The 17,008-nt window shown below is 45.2% G+C and overlaps 1 protein-coding gene across 6 annotated transcripts in view; it reads left to right on the top strand.

The window, feature by feature from the left end:
• Positions 1–9,365, top strand: part of SDK1 (sidekick cell adhesion molecule 1) — a 394,324-nt gene extending 384,959 nt beyond the window's left edge. For all 6 annotated transcript variants that reach the window (XM_051782514.1, XM_051782501.1, XM_051782510.1 and 3 more), the window contains one exon: positions 4,521–9,365. In XM_051782514.1, the coding sequence (XP_051638474.1) occupies positions 4,521–4,793 (273 nt within the window). In that variant the 3' untranslated portion in view covers positions 4,794–9,365. The remainder of the gene's footprint in view (positions 1–4,520) is intronic.
• Positions 9,366–17,008: the final 7,643 nt, after the last annotated feature.

Here is a 17,008-nt window from a genome sequence, read left to right as displayed (position 1 = left end):
TACGCCTTTTGCCTGAGGTGTCAAGAATTTTTATGGAAAAGAAAAAAGTTCACTGGCTTCAAGTCACATGGGGTTTACTGAACATGAAGAAGTCTGTGAGAAACTCTTAGTCTGACTGACTGCACTTAAAACACAGCTGCCTAGGAGCGTTCCTCTGAGCTCCCTCCTGAAGAGGAGAGCCAGAGAGAAACATTGAGGAAATCAAGTAGGACTCTTAATATTCATAAATCAAGTGGTTAACTTACTCCATGTCATGAAAGCCAAGCACCAGTACTGTTAATGAGGTTAAAGAAGTTTAATTGGCAGGTATGGAGCAAGAGACTGCTATGAGTGTAATTTCTAAGTGATTAATAATAATAGGCTTTTAGTTAATGAGTCAAATGGACAAGGCCCTGGACAGATAATCTGAAGAAATTTGGTGTTCACCATGTACAAAAATTTGATGATATATCTGCGATGTCATCCAGCCATGGAAGAGTAGTTTTGCAGAAGGAGAGGGGAAGGTAGTGCATGTTTGTGTATTCTCATGTGTCCTCGTGGTCTCCCATAAACTGTTTCCAGGAGAAAATATTCTTGCAGGTCACACAGGTTATCAGTCAGGGCAGAATGCTGGCGATGCTCTGGTGTTCCCACTGCTCTCTGCAGTCTAAATGGCTTTTGCTTTCTCAGCTCTGTAGGAAGATATTTTAAATTTCCACTTAACACTTCACAGGGAATACGGTTTAACTTGTTTCCAGTAAAGTTCTCCAGCGATTTTGACAAGTTGAGCACCGTGCAGAAACCAGCTGCAGGTGACACATTAAATAAGCAGGGGCTCCTGTGTCCGGAGAAATCTTTTTGCATATTAGGTTATCTTGTCTCTTTTACAGCATATTCATTTCAGGTCAACCAAAAGAAACTGCTGCCATCTACATTTTTAGAAGCAATCTTATAAGATTGTTTCTTTTGCAGTCACTTTAAAAAAGTATATTTTGAACTAAGGCAGCCAACTCTGGTCACTGACTTGCCTCTGAACAGCACTTGTGCTTTTTGTGCTATCAATAATACACCTGAATAGCCTCTCATTTTCTGTACTTGTTGTTTCATAGCCATCCCTGTACCTTTGGTCGACAGTCTGTAATGTCATCGAACACCCAATCACACTCCAGCCCATGGAGGTTTCCAAGGTAACACAGCCACAGTCACATGGAAAGGAGGAAACAGAAAACAAAGCAAAAAGCCCTGCAGCATTTCTATTTACTCAATAGTTTAAAAACCACTAAAAAGTAGTCCTCTAGCATAAGCTGACTGTATTGTCATGCTAAACAGGTTTATCTTGCTTCTCCTTGATTTTCATCGGGGCTGTGGAAGGGCAATTCCTTGCTGATAAAGGTAGTTATTGGAGTATTGCTTGGAGCAGACCTTAGAAGATACTTCAGAAACATGGACAGAATAGACAGTTCCTGCCTATTCTGAAGTAAACAGAGAGAAAACATTTTGTATCAACACTAACAAGGCAGGTTATCCTTTCCAGCATCAGTGCTAATGATGGTGAAAAGGCTGAAATTAGTGCAGCTATATATGTTTTATGAGACTTGCTTCTGAAAGGCACTGGCCTTATTTACACCAAATTAGTGTTTCCTTTTAGTTGGTATAATGGACTAATTAGTGGACAAATTATCAGCAGGTGGTATTGTTTTTAAATTCCTTCTTTCAGTTCATGGCACGTCCAAGTGTCACCATATTTCAAAAGGCAGCAGCCCATCTAACAGTGTTCCAAGTATTTCTTGTCTTTATTATGTTGACTTCTGGCAGTCTTGAAAGAATTTGGCTTAGGTACAGAAATTATATTAGTTTTGTGGGTGAGTGTTTTTCTGCAAGCAATGGACAGAAATCAAGTGTCTGCATCAGTACTATTATACCTATAAAGTCATGTGTCATTCTTCTGGATACAGCTTCTTTTCTGCATTTCTCCTTTGAGCTTCCAGCCTTTTAGTTGGCTTTATGTTCCTATGTGTCTCTGGGGACATCAAGAAGATCAATAAGGAGTCACTAGAAGTTTGTGGGTTTTTTCTCCTTATGCTTATTCCAGCTCAACTGAGCTGTGATCCATCTGTTCACCGGGGGGGTTGTTTCCCTGAGGGGTGGATGAAAGTGTCTGAGTCAGTGATGGTGGATTGGGAAGGAGTCAGAGGACATGACAAGGGCAGTGGCAGCCTTGTGCCTTTGATGGAGAGAGCACATCCATCATAGCCAAAGGGGTTCACATCTTTAGGTGCTTCTGGTGAGTGATCCATAACCACTTGTCTCTGCTCAGTATGCAGACTTTTCTTCTGGATGCCCACATCATCCCCAGCTTCCCAGGCATTTACCTTTCTGTGGAGACAGAACATAATGTTTGGAGATGTAGGTTGATGCAAAGTGCAACAACTTGTTTCCTGCTGGGTACAGAGGGAACCAGGGTTTGGGGATCTTTTGGTGAAGTTGGTTTTGTCTGCAGCTGAGGACCAGCCTGCCTGAGCTCCTGCTGCCATTCCCTGCCACACTGCCACATCTGTGGTCATCAGCAGCACTCCTGCTAGAGCCCCTTACAAAAACAGACAGGGCAGTGCTGGCAGCATGTTCCCACCAGCAGTGCCAAGACTCTGGAGCTGCTCTCTGCACCCACTGGCTGTGAAGTGGTCCAAATCTGGGAATATTCCAGGAATGCTGCAAAACCCACCTGTTCAGGAAGGTCTTTGGAGGGAGCTGGGTGTCGGCTTCCCGAAGCTGGCAGCTGGTGCAAAGGAGTGTTCTAGGAGAGAGACTTGCTGAGTTCCTTCTGGAATAATTATTAAATGCTGGTAGGGCTTTGCTGTATTAGTAATTACATGTCAAAGCACCTGAAGCTTGTCATTCTTAAAAATCAAACCATCCATGATTCCTAAAGAGCTGGAGCCTGGGTAATAGTGGAAGGGAAGTTTTGCAAAGCTGTAAAGAGCTGCTTTGCTCAGACTTTTGGAAATCTCTGGGAAAAATTTCTCAGCTCTGTCCATCACCTTCTGAGATGGGAAATGGGCCCGAAATAGTACTGAAGCAGCTATCTAAGCAGAGAAGGGGGATGATGGATGCTGTGCCCTTTTCAAACGATGGTTTGTAAGGCATTTGAGGATTGTTCTTCAGAGACCATTAAAAAGGAGCTTTAGAGGAGGAGAGACAAGTTGTGTGGCAGGAGGATCAAGAAGGATGTGTGTGTGCTGTGTGGTGTCATAGATCAGAACGATACCAGCCTTTTGAAACTAATTGCAGCAACTAACAGTTACGAGCTGCATTTACCTGTCTCCCTTGTATGTCTTAGGCAGCTGCTACTCTGATATTTAATTACCTTTAGAATTGGCTGTGTAGATTGTTGGGGGCAAAAAAAAGGAATAAATGCTTCTGCATGCTCGAACTGGAGATTTTGAGGGAAGGCATGAGATATGGAAATGACTGGATAGATGTTAGCATGCTGTATGGGATGTGGCTGTTATTGGTGGGAACGTTAGTGGGAACAGAAGGAAAATGTGCACTTGGATACCATGGCCAAGGCTTTGCCGTGGTCTCTGTGCTCAGCAGAGATGTACAAGCCCTCTGTGATTCCTCCAGCTGCATCACAGCAGCAGCACTTCAGAGGAGGGGCAGATGCACAAAGCTTATCTGGTTACATCTCAATAGAGCTCCCGCTCGATATTGATATGAGCTTTGAAGCTCTCCAGCCACCGTGCATAAATGTTTCAGGGGTAAGATGCGCTCTGAACACAGAGCTGTGTCTGACTCATCCCAAGAAAGCAGCCCCTCCTGCCTGGCAGCTCTTCTTTTCCAGATTTTGTATTCTCTTTCTTCTGTCGCCGCTGGTTGTGCACCTTGTACCATCAATAATCAGCTGGAACATGCAGATGGAGTTGTTTGCCTGTAAAAAAAAAAATCTAATTTTTGCTTAACTCCTTTTCAGTTATATAACTAATTTTCAATACCTAACAGGGTAAGCCACACCCAGAGTACTGTGCAGGTGGCCTGGTCTGGCTACCACAAGCAACAGCCCATCTGGCCAACCTAAGTGGGTTTATGTGGGAGACATTCTTGTTGTCCTTGCATCAGAAGAGAGATGCTCAATTCTAATTGCAACACTTCTGATTATTGCTCCAAGTAGTGATAGTGAGCAAAAGCTCTTGGTTTCCCTGTGGCATCTCTACACTTTCCTGCATCTTGTATCCAAATAGGAACTCCTGGCTCCTGCTGCACCATCTTGCAGTGAATTAGAAGGGATTTCTCTGCACTGCTTGTCACCAGCGTTCATCAGGGGTGATATCTAGGAGCAAAGTCTGGCTAAACCAGAGCACAGTGCTTTTCTACAGCCCAGCTTGTATTACACCTGAACTTCAAACCATCCTCCCTTAACATTACACCTTTTGTCAGCTGCTGATATTAAACTTGCCTCTAATTTCTTTGAGAGTGGAACAGGACAAATAAACCATAGATGCTAATGGCCGATTATTTAATTATATTTTTTCCTGATGCCCCAGGTCACGGACTCAGACTATGAGGACGAGTTGCCAAAGCACTCCTTTGTGAACCACTACATGAGCGACCCCACCTACTACAACTCGTGGAAGCGGCAGCAGAAAGGGGTGAAGCACCCGGCGTCCTACAGATACGAGGAGTGCACCGCCAGCGAGACAGAACCCTATTTCCAGACTGTCATCACGACACAGAGCTCAGGAGGGGTGTACACCCCCACGGGACAGCCCGCGCCCGGCTCCCGGACTCCAGTGACAGGGTTCTCCTCCTTCGTCTGAGCCGGGGCTGGGGGACACGGCCGAGCCACGGGTGACACCCGGGGGGACCCGTCGCAGGGACTGTGTGCGCGTGACCGGGGCGGTGAACTGGGGGTGACTCCTCTATCAGGGTAGAAACGGATGGGAACACACATGAGGCTGGGTTGGTGTTTCGTTTTTTTTTTCCTGAAGACAATCAACTCTAAAAAAAAAGAAAAAAACAACACGGAGCTGAACGAGCTGAACGTTTGTTTTAAAAAAAAAAAAAAAGAAAAAGACAGAAAGGAATTCTGAAAAGCGATGATTTTAACCACTTGTGAATAGTAGGGGTTTTTTAACCGCTTTTTGTAACACTGCTTCAGGAAGCAGCTCCCACGCCCTTCTCTTCCCTCTTTCTTTCTCTCCCCTCCTTCTGTCCCACCGTTCCCAAACAAGCAGGTGAATTCCCTAGATGCAATGAGTGACTTCGTGATGTGATTTGAAGAGAAAACATAAAACCTTCCAGGCTCCTTTTACTTTCTTTTTCTCTACTCTTTTTTATTTCTTTTTTTTTCCTCTTTAAATTTTTCCCTTTCATCAAGGTCAAGTAGAAAAACATAGAAAAGGGACAAATTTTTAGGTGAAAAGCAGACACCTCCTCTCTCCTCTTCTCCTTGCTGCTCCCCACATTAGGAACACTGGCTGATCAACGTAGGCTCAGATGTGTCACTCTGCTCTAGCTCACTACTGGTGTGTTTATACTGAATTACTGACCTGCTTTTCTTTCTTCTTCAAATGGGACCTGCTGCATTCTTTAAATATTCCAACTCCAGGGCCTTTGGAAGAGAAGATGGCTCAAAAGAGCACTGTAGGCAGCGGTGGGTGAAGCAAATGGGAAGAATTCAGATGCAAGGTCAGTTTATTTTTGGCGTGGCTCTAATCCTCCCCTGTGGACTGCGTGTACCATTTGGATCAGTCATTTTTTAAAAGTCAAAGGACACAACCCAGCAAGCCAGAGGAATTTTTCAATTAAAATTGCAGTGACAAGCTAGAGAGTCTACTAATTGATGAGGGGTTTGATCATCAAAGTTATCCTGCCCTGCCAACAGAAGTTGAGCATCCTTTCTCACCCAGACACTGCAGTCCTGTTTACTGGTCTGTAAAAAAGTACACAGTGACAGGGTTTGTTTGATTTTATTTCTTTTAGTACAAAGACACATCACACAGACTAGGAGAGTTTTGGTGTCCACAGGTGCCTTTTATTGATTCTTCAGCTTCGTATCTGGGAGAAGCAACAACATGTCTCCAAATAAAGCTAACCAGGTTTTTCAGGCATTAGGGTCATGAATTACCTTGTGCATGTTTACAGCCTGTTTGTGCACTTGAAACTGTGGCCCTTGGAAAGAAGAGAGGGGAGTTTTAGTTTATCTTCGATCCTTTTGTACAGCTCACTTTGTTTTTTTTCTTTTCTATCCTTTTCCCGAGTCTTTCATGTTTTAGCAGCAAGTTATTCACTCACAAGGAAGTTGTCAGAATCCAAGTCCAGCCCTTGGACCTGAACAGTCCTGGTTCACCAGACTTTTTATCACAAGGGTTTCAAAGGTGAATTTGGAAGGAGGCGAGTCCTTGCCACTCCAGCATCTGGCATTTCCTTCCAGGTGGATCAGCCAGAAAAATTGGTGCTTGCTAAAGTCCCATCAGGGCACATGTGGGCACTGTTACTGTTAAAAATTGCCCCTGTCCTCTCTAGGGATGTTGTTTTATCTCATCTGGGGATGCAGGACATCTGTGGCATGGGGCGGTGGTGTCTTCAAGGCAGGTTGTTGAAACCAACCTGCCCATGAGGCCTGGTTGGAGTATCCTGGTGGCACCTCACCAGAACAGTTGAGGTTCAAGGGCAAGCTCAGCCTTGCTGTCACCTTTCAGTGCCTCTTGGACAGGGCAAAGGATCTCAGAACTGCTTTTACTCTTTGGCACTGCCTCTGAGCACTGCTGCTCTTGGTGCATGCAGATTCTGGATAGCTTTGGCACTGGATTGCTGTTCCTCTCCAAAGGCTCCAGAAAGAAAAAGTCCAAAACCAAAAACTCCAGTGGGTGTGTTTAAGGGCTTTTGAGTCTGGGATAATGATCCGCAGCTCATTAGATGGCAAGGGATGCACAAAGACACGGGCTCGAGCCAAAACCCTGTGAGTCATCCCCCTCTCTGCACCTGGGTAGGATGTGTGTGGGATGGAGAAGGGGCTCCAAAGAGGATGACTTGGAGTTTGCTGTGAAGAGGAATGCAAAGCAAACAAAAAACCCACTGCCTTCTGTGCACTTTGACTGTTCTCTTAAGCCATATGGACTTTGCTTTAATTACTGAACTGCCAAAATTTGTTTGCAGTCTGAGTTTTTTGTTTCTTAGACAAAATTATCTACGTGGCTTTCTGTTTCGTTTTCTTTTTCCTTTGTTATTTCGTGCATCAGATTACGTATTTTAAATGCCTTGGTTTTATACATTTGACATAGCAGTGCAATTGCTCTTGGAGTTTTAATGGCGCTTATCCAACAGGTATGAGAGGTAGTGCTGCAGGAGGAGCCTTTCAAGGACCACTAAGTACTTTGGGATATAGATTAGTAGGAAGCAGATCAAACACTGAAGAGTTTGCTCCAAAGGAAAGCATAGTGTGAGTAGCTCCATATCTCCTGAATATTGCCAGATCAGAATTGGTGTAAGGTGCAGTTACTCCCTGGGGCTGATCTGATACCACATTGAGCAAAAACAAAGCAAGAAAACCACGGGGAGTAAAGGAAATGGACTTTGTGGCCACTGCTCTGCTGAAGGACAACACGGGGAGCAGCATTATCTGTACAAAGCAAGGAGAAGAGACTGTTCCTTTTTCCTCAGAACCAGCTGCAAGTAAAAAGCCTGAGCTTGCTGAGGACCTGCTGAGTTGGCTGTATGGCTCTTTTCTTCTGACTGCTGCCGAAATAACAGGTTACGTGTGATTCCTTAGGACCTGTTGATCCAAACGACGGTGTTTTGTTCCGCTCTCATCCACACTGTTGTCGCTCTGGGTTATGTTTTGTTTAGGAGTTGGCTGTTCTGACCTGGAGGTTTATTTTCAATAGGCAGTTGCAGAGTGTGGAGGTGCAGTGCCCTGCTCAGCCCTGAGCCGAGCACAGGACAAGTGTTCTGCTGCCCAGGATCCTGGGTAGCTACATGGATGATGCCTATGTCTCCTTGCTGATGTGCTGTACTTGTAAAATATGGTGAATGGGTAGGTTTTATTTACTTCAGATATCAGGTAAATTGTTTTATCTGGAAGGACACACTCCATCAGTTAGCAAGAAAGCTCTATTTCACAGCTGCAATCTTTGGGAATTGCAGCCTTGAAATACAACTTTTAAACATTAGTTGTCATGTTCCAGTAACTTCAGCCATCAAATCCACTTCCATTTCCATCTTCCTGTTTGGAACAGTCTTGAAAAATGAAGGCTTATATTTAAAACGCATTCTTAGGATGGTTTATTTTTATTTATTTATTTACCTTCCCCTTTCTCAGGTCTCTTGATGGCTGTTACTAAAAAGTAAAAACAGCATCATGAAATGGCCAAGGGAGACATTTCAGCAAACAGTTTAACAGGAGCTTGTTTTTCATGCAATAGCCATAGCAATATCCAATTTCCTGCAGGAAAAAAGTGCCCAAGTCCTCACCCTCTCCCAGGGCTGAGACGACACCAACCACAGCTGTCAGCAGTGCTCCCAGCACCTTGTCCCTGTCAGAAATCACGTGCAAAAGTGCACCACGTGAAGGAGCTGTACTGTTCCAGCCCACTCCAAGTGGAGCATTTTATCCCTCAGTACTCCATATCAGACCTGGTGTGTTCCCACCACAGCCCACACCCTTGGGTGGAGCGTTTTCCATTCCCACCTTTTCATGCTCCGATGCTGGTGCAGGGCCAGGACTGTGGGTGCAAGTGGCAGTGGTGACAAGGGACAGGAGAGGGCACTCTCTTGCTTTCATCTCTATGACAGTCTCTTTTTCCCTACCCTGAGAGTCAGAAATGCCTTTGTGGGGAGGGCAGGGAGAGGTGAGAGCACAGAGCAAAGGGTTTCATCAGCATTTACTTAAGGAATCACACTGTGGCCAGCAATCCCACTTTTGCTAGAAGTTGGCATTACTGGAGAGAAGAAATTAAAACATACCCAAAAAAAACCCCAAAACAGAACAAAACTATTACCCAAAAGGATTTTTTCCTCTTCATTTTGAGTGTTAAAACCAGTGATGTTTTGCAGATGGGCCAAGATCTCATTTTTCCTAGTTATACCCAGGTCTCTGCCAGAAACTGCTGTAGCAATTTTTTAGACTAAATATCCAAGCCTATCTTGACATGGAGATACATTTATTATCTTTGTCGTTGCTTCCCTCAAGAAATCCATTGGGTCATCCAAAGATTATCCAATCTGCTTTCCAAAAAGGGAGGAGAGAGGGACGTTTATACATACAGAGCACCGATGTCTTTTCCCACTCACTGCTTTCAGATAAGCAGGCAACTTGTTTGAGAAAAATCCTTTTAAAAAAGGAATTTGTCGGGAAACTTTAAAAAAAAAAAAAAAAAAAAAAAAACAAACCACCAGACAGAAAAGATAACCTTTGGCAGAGTCATTAGAAATCCTGAAGTCTAGAAACCTGGGACATTTAAGACTGCCCATGATGCCAAGACCTCCTATCTTTACTGATCTCCTGTATCAGTAGCAGCCAGAAGGGCACACACACAGTGAGGGGTGGTATTTGGAGAGGAAAAGCCATCACAGAACATCTGGTACATGGGCAGGTTATACTGCAAACAGCTTCCCTCAGCCTGGAGTTCCTGCTAATTCAGTCACATTCCCTAGGTTGTTTGTATAGGTTTTTGCCAGCTTGTGTGGAATCCACACATCATCATGGCATTACTTGAGGTGGGGGAGGGTGTGTTGGTGTGGCATTTAGACAAATCCCCACGTGTGATGATGTGGTTGTTTGTACAGTACCCATTGAAACCTTCTTATAGAAACTACCCCTGGATTTAGGAGCACTGAACATGTTGGCTCTGAAATGGCTCCACCTGACAAGTCATAGAATCCTAGAATGGTTTGGGTTGGAAGGGACCTTAAAGATCATCTCCTTTGAATGCCCTTGCAATGGGCAGAGACAACTTCCACTAGACCAGGTTGCTTCCAAGCCCTGTCCAACCTGGCCTTGAACACTTCCAGTCCCTTGGGTTCTTTGTATTTCTGTACTCCTTTTCTCCTCCCCCAGGCCCCCCAGACAAACAAAGCTGGCTTGCACTTTGTGAAGGTGTAAAGTTTGCTGTGCCCAGGTAGTAAAGAGCCACAGCAGATAAGCACACACAGAACAGTGAGACAGGTGAGATATGTTTGAACAAGGAGTGAAATACCATTAGCACTTGAGATTCAGGCTCTGACTCAGACTTTTATCTTCTCCAAGCTGCCACCTGCCCACTTTAAATGGCCTTGGGGCCTCAAGGCTTGGCAGGAAATTCATTATTCCGATGCTGTTTGATCACTGTGCACTTTCTTGGGGCTTGAATCACTGGATATAGAGACAGGAATGGGGTTGCAGAGCTTTATGTCAAAGTGTTTTCCCATTTATGTCCAAATCTCTAGATCTGGGCATTTCTGCTACCATGGAATGGTGGCGTTCTGCATTTGGGGCACCTGGAAAGTGCCACCAGCGCTCCCCCTTCGATGCCATTACACCCCTGGGCAGTGCTGGGACCTGTCACGGTGCAGTGGGAGCTCTCAGGTAGCAGAGAGGTGCAAGAGCCCCATATTATGGTTTGTAGCTGGTCACTTTGCCACTCTTGGGATGGAGTCCATCCTCTGGTTTGAGATCTGCTGTCAGTTTAGGGGTAGGACCACCTTACACAGCTGTGTTTGAGTTACCCTCGGTGTACTGCGGTTATCGGATCGTTGCTTTTAATTCAGTGTCTCCTTGGAGATTCACCCTGGATTTTTGTTCCACACCTCTTGTTAGCCTCACCTTCACCACTCCACTATTTTATATGAGAAAGTTACTTCTTCTTTTGCAAACTTGCTTCTGATTAAAAGAAACCCTTTTTGAAACTGCTGTGTCCTTGGTACATTTATTTTGTGGAAGGGGGAAAAGTACTTTTCTAGATTCTTCTGTTATTGAAGAAGTTTCTGGGTGCCTTGCCAGTGTGCTCATGAGCTAACAGCTCAGGACAGTGAAAATGTAACGGGCTGAAATTCCTCACTGTTTGTTCTGGACTGTAAAATCTTATAACCCCTGCTGCTTCTCAGCTAAACTGACACTCTCAAATAGTTTCCACCCAAAATTTGATTAGCTTTAAATATTTTATTATTTTACAGTGATAAACTTCCTCCAGATCCTTAATACAAGAGAGTCAGAACCCACTTAGAAACAGAAAGTCATGAGGCCAGCACTTTTATTGCCTTTGTCCCCTTGCAAATAATATTTGTCCTCCCCTGCAGTGTTGTAGCAGCCTTTAATCAGTTCCCACAAACGTGCAGATGTTGGGGAGGCAGGACCAGATCCCAGCTGGGGGAAATCAGAGCAGCTCTGTTATTCCAGGGTGGGTGGTTGTGCTTTTCACCCACTGAGCATCTGGCCCAGAGAAGTAAACTAAACTCAGTCAGGTCAGCTACAGCTCTGGTGGGAGAAATGAGGGCAAGAAATCAATGTTTTCCAAATGGGAGAAGGGAAGGAAAAAAAGTCAAACTGTGAAGGAAAGAATTCATATTCTCCTGCTCCTGAAAGGGATATTATAAATAATGCAGTGTTGTGTAAATACAGGCAGCCCTCTGCGGCTGGGAGCTTGTAATAACCCAGAGGTATCACTGTACCCATTTTAAAGATGAAAATCCTCCCGCCACAGCATTTCGTGAACGAGACATTATTCTGCAAAATTGCCATAAGATGCAGAAGTGCTTTTTTGAGGCCATTCAGCTCCAAAATGTGTCATCCTCCAGCTTCCAGCCCTTACTTACTCTTCTCAGGGCGCGTTTCCTCCACACATGTTTTTGTGGCTGGGATTGGAGCACGGACCTAAACATGGGAGTGGATGGGAAATCTGCCACAGCATTTGTAGCCTAAACAATACCAGAGAAAACAGATTGGCTTCCCGCCCTGCCCTGAACAGCACAAGCAGTGGCTTGACTGAATCAAGTAATCTGGGCTTTCATTACTGATCCTTTTCCTGCTATTTGTCTCTTTTGTTCCCTCTTTTTCCCCTCTGCGTTTTTGCTCCAGGGTTATTTATTTTTCTCCTTGCTGCTTTTATTTTCTTTTTCTTTTTTAAGCCTGCTTCTTGTTTTTTATTATTTTTCCTCTCCTCCTCTTGCCTCACTAATTATTTTCATTTCAAACCTGCATTTCCCACAAAATCAAAAGGAACTTCGTGTGAACATGTGTTTTTATTGGGTTTTTGTTCACTTCCACTGTGCCCCAGGAGTTCTTTAGCTTTGCTGTCTTGTTTACTTGGGAATGCTGGGCACGTCCCTCCAAGCCAAGTTGGTGTGGCCACTGACTTCCCAGGCTGGTTGAGACCTTCATTAAGTAGCAGTTGGCATGTTCATCACCATTTGTTAACAAGGTAGGATAATCCTAAATCAGACATGTGAAGTCATTCTTTAAGGTTTTAAAAGGCAAATTTGTCAGCGGCGCTGAAACCTGTGAAGTCTTGTGGGATCAGAGGACCTGCACCCGTGTGTGGAGAAACAAGGAAACTGCAAACCAGGGTTGTGTGACAAAAATGTGTTCAGAGGAAGAAGCGACCGACGCCCACGGTGTCATTCAAAGGTAATTCCCTGCATTGTGCAACTTCCAAGGGGGTCTGTGCACCCGTCATGCTGAGCTGGTACACACCCTGGAAAAGCAGCAGGGACAAAGCCACAGACTTGTTCTTCACCCTGATCTTTGCTAATCTGGAGTTTGTGCCCTTTGTGCGCTTGACAGAAGGTGTAGATAAGGCTAAAAGGCAAGTTTGAAAAAAAAAAAAATAGCATGTGTAATATGGTCTGGGGCCTCATGCCAAGAGTGACAAAATGCCTTACAAATACAAGTGACCTCACCAGAGCCCTGTCAGATTGGGAAGGATTAATATCCTGCCTTTGGTAGGAGGAAATTGAGGCACAGGCCAGCTTTGCCTGTGGGACCAAGCTGCAGTCTGTGGCTGGTATCACTGTGCCCAAGTGGCCTTGATTGCAAATGTCCTCAGCACAGGGCGAAGAAAACACATCTTTCTTACAAAACAGCAGGATGAGTTATTTTTGGGTCTTTATAAATTGTCTGTTTTCCAGCACTATCATTCTTACCCTACCAGGGGAACATGACTGACCTAATTAGAGTCTAATTCCAACAGTACAAGGCTCAACTTGTAAATACAAACTTTTCTTTTTAAATTTTAAGTTATTTTTTATGTATGTAAAGGCTTATCTGATTGGTATAAACACTCCAAAGGTGGGGAGCAGGGGAGGAGCAGGGCAATGGGAGTCATCGGAGATGCTGAACTGTGGAAAATTTGGGATGAACAAGGGCAAATTTTCAGATTGATTTATGAGACCGTGACTTAATCTGCTGGTAGACTGTATCCTCTGGGATTAAACCTCACATAACCTGATGGAAATTAGGAAATGTTTTATGCTCCACCATGGCAGAGGAAGGATTCAGTATTTCAATCCTCTGTCCATCAAAAAATATCCAGGGTGATTGATGAAGACACTTTCATTGATCCATAGCTGTCTCCGCACCACAGAAGAAATTAAAAGGTGAGAAAAAGATGCTCGTTTTCAGTGAAGCCCATTCCATGAAGCCAGCAAGGGTTAATCCAACCAGCCAAATGCCTGCTTTAGCTGCAATAGAGAAATCCTCCCTGTGGGGTTGAGTGATAAGCCTCCTGCCATACCTGCTTGGATTCTCAAGGACGGTGCCTGAACATGTTCGGGATGGCTCACATCCAACAGCTGCTGACAGGGAGTCCACAATGCTGAATGAATCACGAGCCAAACAGCTTCATCCTTGCCCTTAGTCCATACACTGAATGTGTCCAGAAAAACATCCAGAACCCAGGCACTGGAGAGAGAAGCAATGGGCCAAACTCTGCCCTTGGGCGGCGATGTGGCTCTGAGCACCAGGTCTGGCTGAGCAGAGATCCTGGCTCTAAAAGAGATGACACTCACTGGGCTGTTTCTAACATGTGTCCTCATGAGATAGGGTGGGTTTGGAGGTAAGGAGATTCTGGTAGAAAAGGCTGTATGTCACGTGTTTAGAGCTGATGTCTTCAGGGTCATGTCATGATTTTTGTTTCTTTCTGGCTTGACTTTTTGGTTTGGAAGTGGCTCGGCAGAAATTGAGGTCATTGCAAATGATGCAATGATGCTTTCTGGAAAGCACTGGCTGCCTTGTCTGGTGAGACCAAGCTACCAGCTGGGAGGTCTAAAAAGGCAGAGAAGTTCTGTTCTGGTACAATGTGAGACAGGCAAAGGAGAAGCTGTCCTTGAAGGATCTGGTATCCAAGCATGAGCAGAGAGTGCACAAAGCACTGCCCTCTCCATGCCTTCTGTAATTGGTTCTATACTGTAACACTGGCTGTGGCTTATAATTTTCCATCCTTGCTTAGAAATTATAGAGGACTGAAAGGGAGATGGGTCTCAGCTGTTGAGGCTTCAGGAGCATTCAGCAGTGTTGCTGGATGAAAGGAGCAACGTGGTGTTTTGCTCTGTGGAGGTCTCAGAAATACCCAGGCATGAAGCGCTGTGTGGTTTTGAGCTTGGTGAGAGGGAAGGCAGAAACTGATGCCAGCCCTTGGTCCTTCCCTGGCTGCTGGAGCTCTTTGAGGATGTCATACATCTGGTGCTTTCCCATTTAGTCCTTTCAAGAGGCGCGTTTGAGAGCAAGGTCTGTAAGGAAGAGCCAGGAATAAACAGCTTGTGATCCCATATGTGGGACAAGAGGAAAATAAGAAGAGAATTGTTAAAGATGGGACAATCAGTGAATAAAAGCCTGGTTATTAACAGGGCTGACATTTTGCTATGGCTCTTAGAAGAGTGTTGTGTGTTACAATCTGACTTCTCCCACAGTATGTGGAGGAAAGGAAAACCTTTGGGTCTACAATACAGCAGCTACAAAGCCTGAGATGCAGCAGAGAGTGTATCTCCTGGGGGTAGCCTTCTACCCAGTGATGTGCATTCACACAGGACTTCTCTTCCCTTGGCCTTGGACAGTGGCAAAATCACCTGTCCTCTAGGAGGGATTCTGTAGTTTAAATTTTTGTATCTGTGTCCCTTTGGAAGCTTTTACAAACTGAAGTTCTGCATGAGGCATGAGGTTCAATATCATCTTCTGTGCCTCATCAGTTCAGTTGGTCTGAGATGTATTTGTCCCATTTTTACAGCTATGACTATGGTCAGATATCACAGATCATGTCTCCTTCTGTTTGTGTTAACCATGGTGACCATCAGCCTTTGAACCACCACATACCTCATTTTCCTGGCACTTGTTCCCTCTCAGCACAGAGGAGTGCAGGGTGTTGGCAGCAGCAGAAGAGCTCTGTGCTCCAGGACAACAGTAACACAAACACAGGGAAAGTATCCAATGCATGAAAGCCCAGGACCCTGCCACTGCTGGGATAAGGAGTGGTAGATAATGTGTGAGCTAATATTGAACCAGGATTGTTGCTGGGGTGGTGTGGCAAGAGCAAACATGCCAGGATCACTTGGTGGCCGGAGGATGAGCAGGGAAGGTGTGCAGGGCCATGGCTTCAGTGCTGTCCAGGACCATTACAGGACACTCTGCCATGGGGGATGCAGGGTCACACTGAGTCACTCCTCTTCTCCCCAGGGTATAAAAATTAATAGTCTTTTTATAGCCCTGTGCACACTGCCAGGGCTTCTGCAACCTTGGGATTTGTTATTAACAGGGAAAGCAGTGTCACTGTGCTGGTGTCAGTACGAAGGGCGATGTCTGAAAGGCTGAGGCCAGATCTGCTCCTGACCCAGAGGAGGACATTCCTTTTGGACCACTCTGGGTCCTTCATAGGTACAGATCATTAACCCTGGAAACATCACTAGGGCTGTAAACCAGCTCTGTCTTCTAATATATAACCATGCCTGTAGACCAGTGCATTGAAGAGGTCACTGGCCATTGATGTGACTCTTACCAATGGGGTTTAACAGCTCTCTTGGAGACATCTATTAAATAAGTTATTATCTGAAATGGGAGGGGGGGCGAAAAGTGACAATTCTGTGAAAGAGGTGAATTAGAAGCAGCACTGATGTCAACTCGGACTCTGCTGCTGCTGCTGTTATTTTTTTCTCATTTTAGCACATCTGCTGCATGAGTGCAGTGGGGAGCACTCTCTGCTCCCCTTTTCATAGCACAAGATGTTTTTGCTGGATCACCAGCCTTGGACAGACAAGAGCTGTGTAGCCCAAATTGGGCAGCTTTCTTCCTTTCTCTAAGACAAGGTGCTGGGATGCCATGGCAGCCCCTCACCTGCAGCACTGTTCTGTGGTTTGCTTGCCCACAATGCTAAACCCCTTTAAACGTTGCCAGAAAAATGATCTGGAGAGCCTTTCCCTCTACTTTATCCCTCCTGGGTGCCATTTCAGTGATACTCACATTAGAAAAATAGTCTCAGTAAGTACAGATTCTACCATTGCATTTGGTCCAAAGGGCTGTGTAAGTTTAATACATGAAATTTGTACAAAATTATCCAACAGTGACTGTTCAGGATGGCCCCACCTGCAGCTCTGAGACGTGGCAGCAATTTTGGTTGGGAGGTGGATTTGTTATCAGCTATGATTTTCTCAAATCTCTGGAGCTATGGAGACAACGGTGCTTCAAGGGACGTGCAAAAAAAGCAAATCAAAAATCAGATAAATAAGGAGTTTGCAGAAGTTCACCAGCCACGTGCACACCCTGCAGATGTGGTTTCCAGCAGGGTGCTGCAGAGCCTGGCTGTGGGAGCCCTGCACAGCCATGTCCCTGCCACCAGCCCTGCGGGTTTTCCCTCCTGAGTGCTCATCACCATGGGGTCACAGGGTGCTTTAGCATGTCTCTGCTGGGAAGAGAAGAGCTCCTGATGTGAAATAGGTCTGGGGACAGTGCCATTGTCCCTCCTCCAGTGCATGAGCACTGAGGGTTTGACCAAGCTCTGCATTCCATCTTCTCTGTAGAGCGTCACCTCTATATGAGTGGATTGCTCCCACTCAAACCTATTTTGGACAAACG

Source organism: Manacus candei, unplaced genomic scaffold (genome assembly GCF_025592945.1).
Source record: "Manacus candei isolate 608988 ecotype Guabito, Panama unplaced genomic scaffold, ASM2559294v1 h1tg000002l, whole genome shotgun sequence".
Taxonomy (NCBI): domain Eukaryota; kingdom Metazoa; phylum Chordata; class Aves; order Passeriformes; family Pipridae; genus Manacus; species Manacus candei.
The sequence above is the reverse complement of the archived record's forward strand: the minus strand, read 5'-3'. Positions and strand labels throughout refer to the sequence as shown.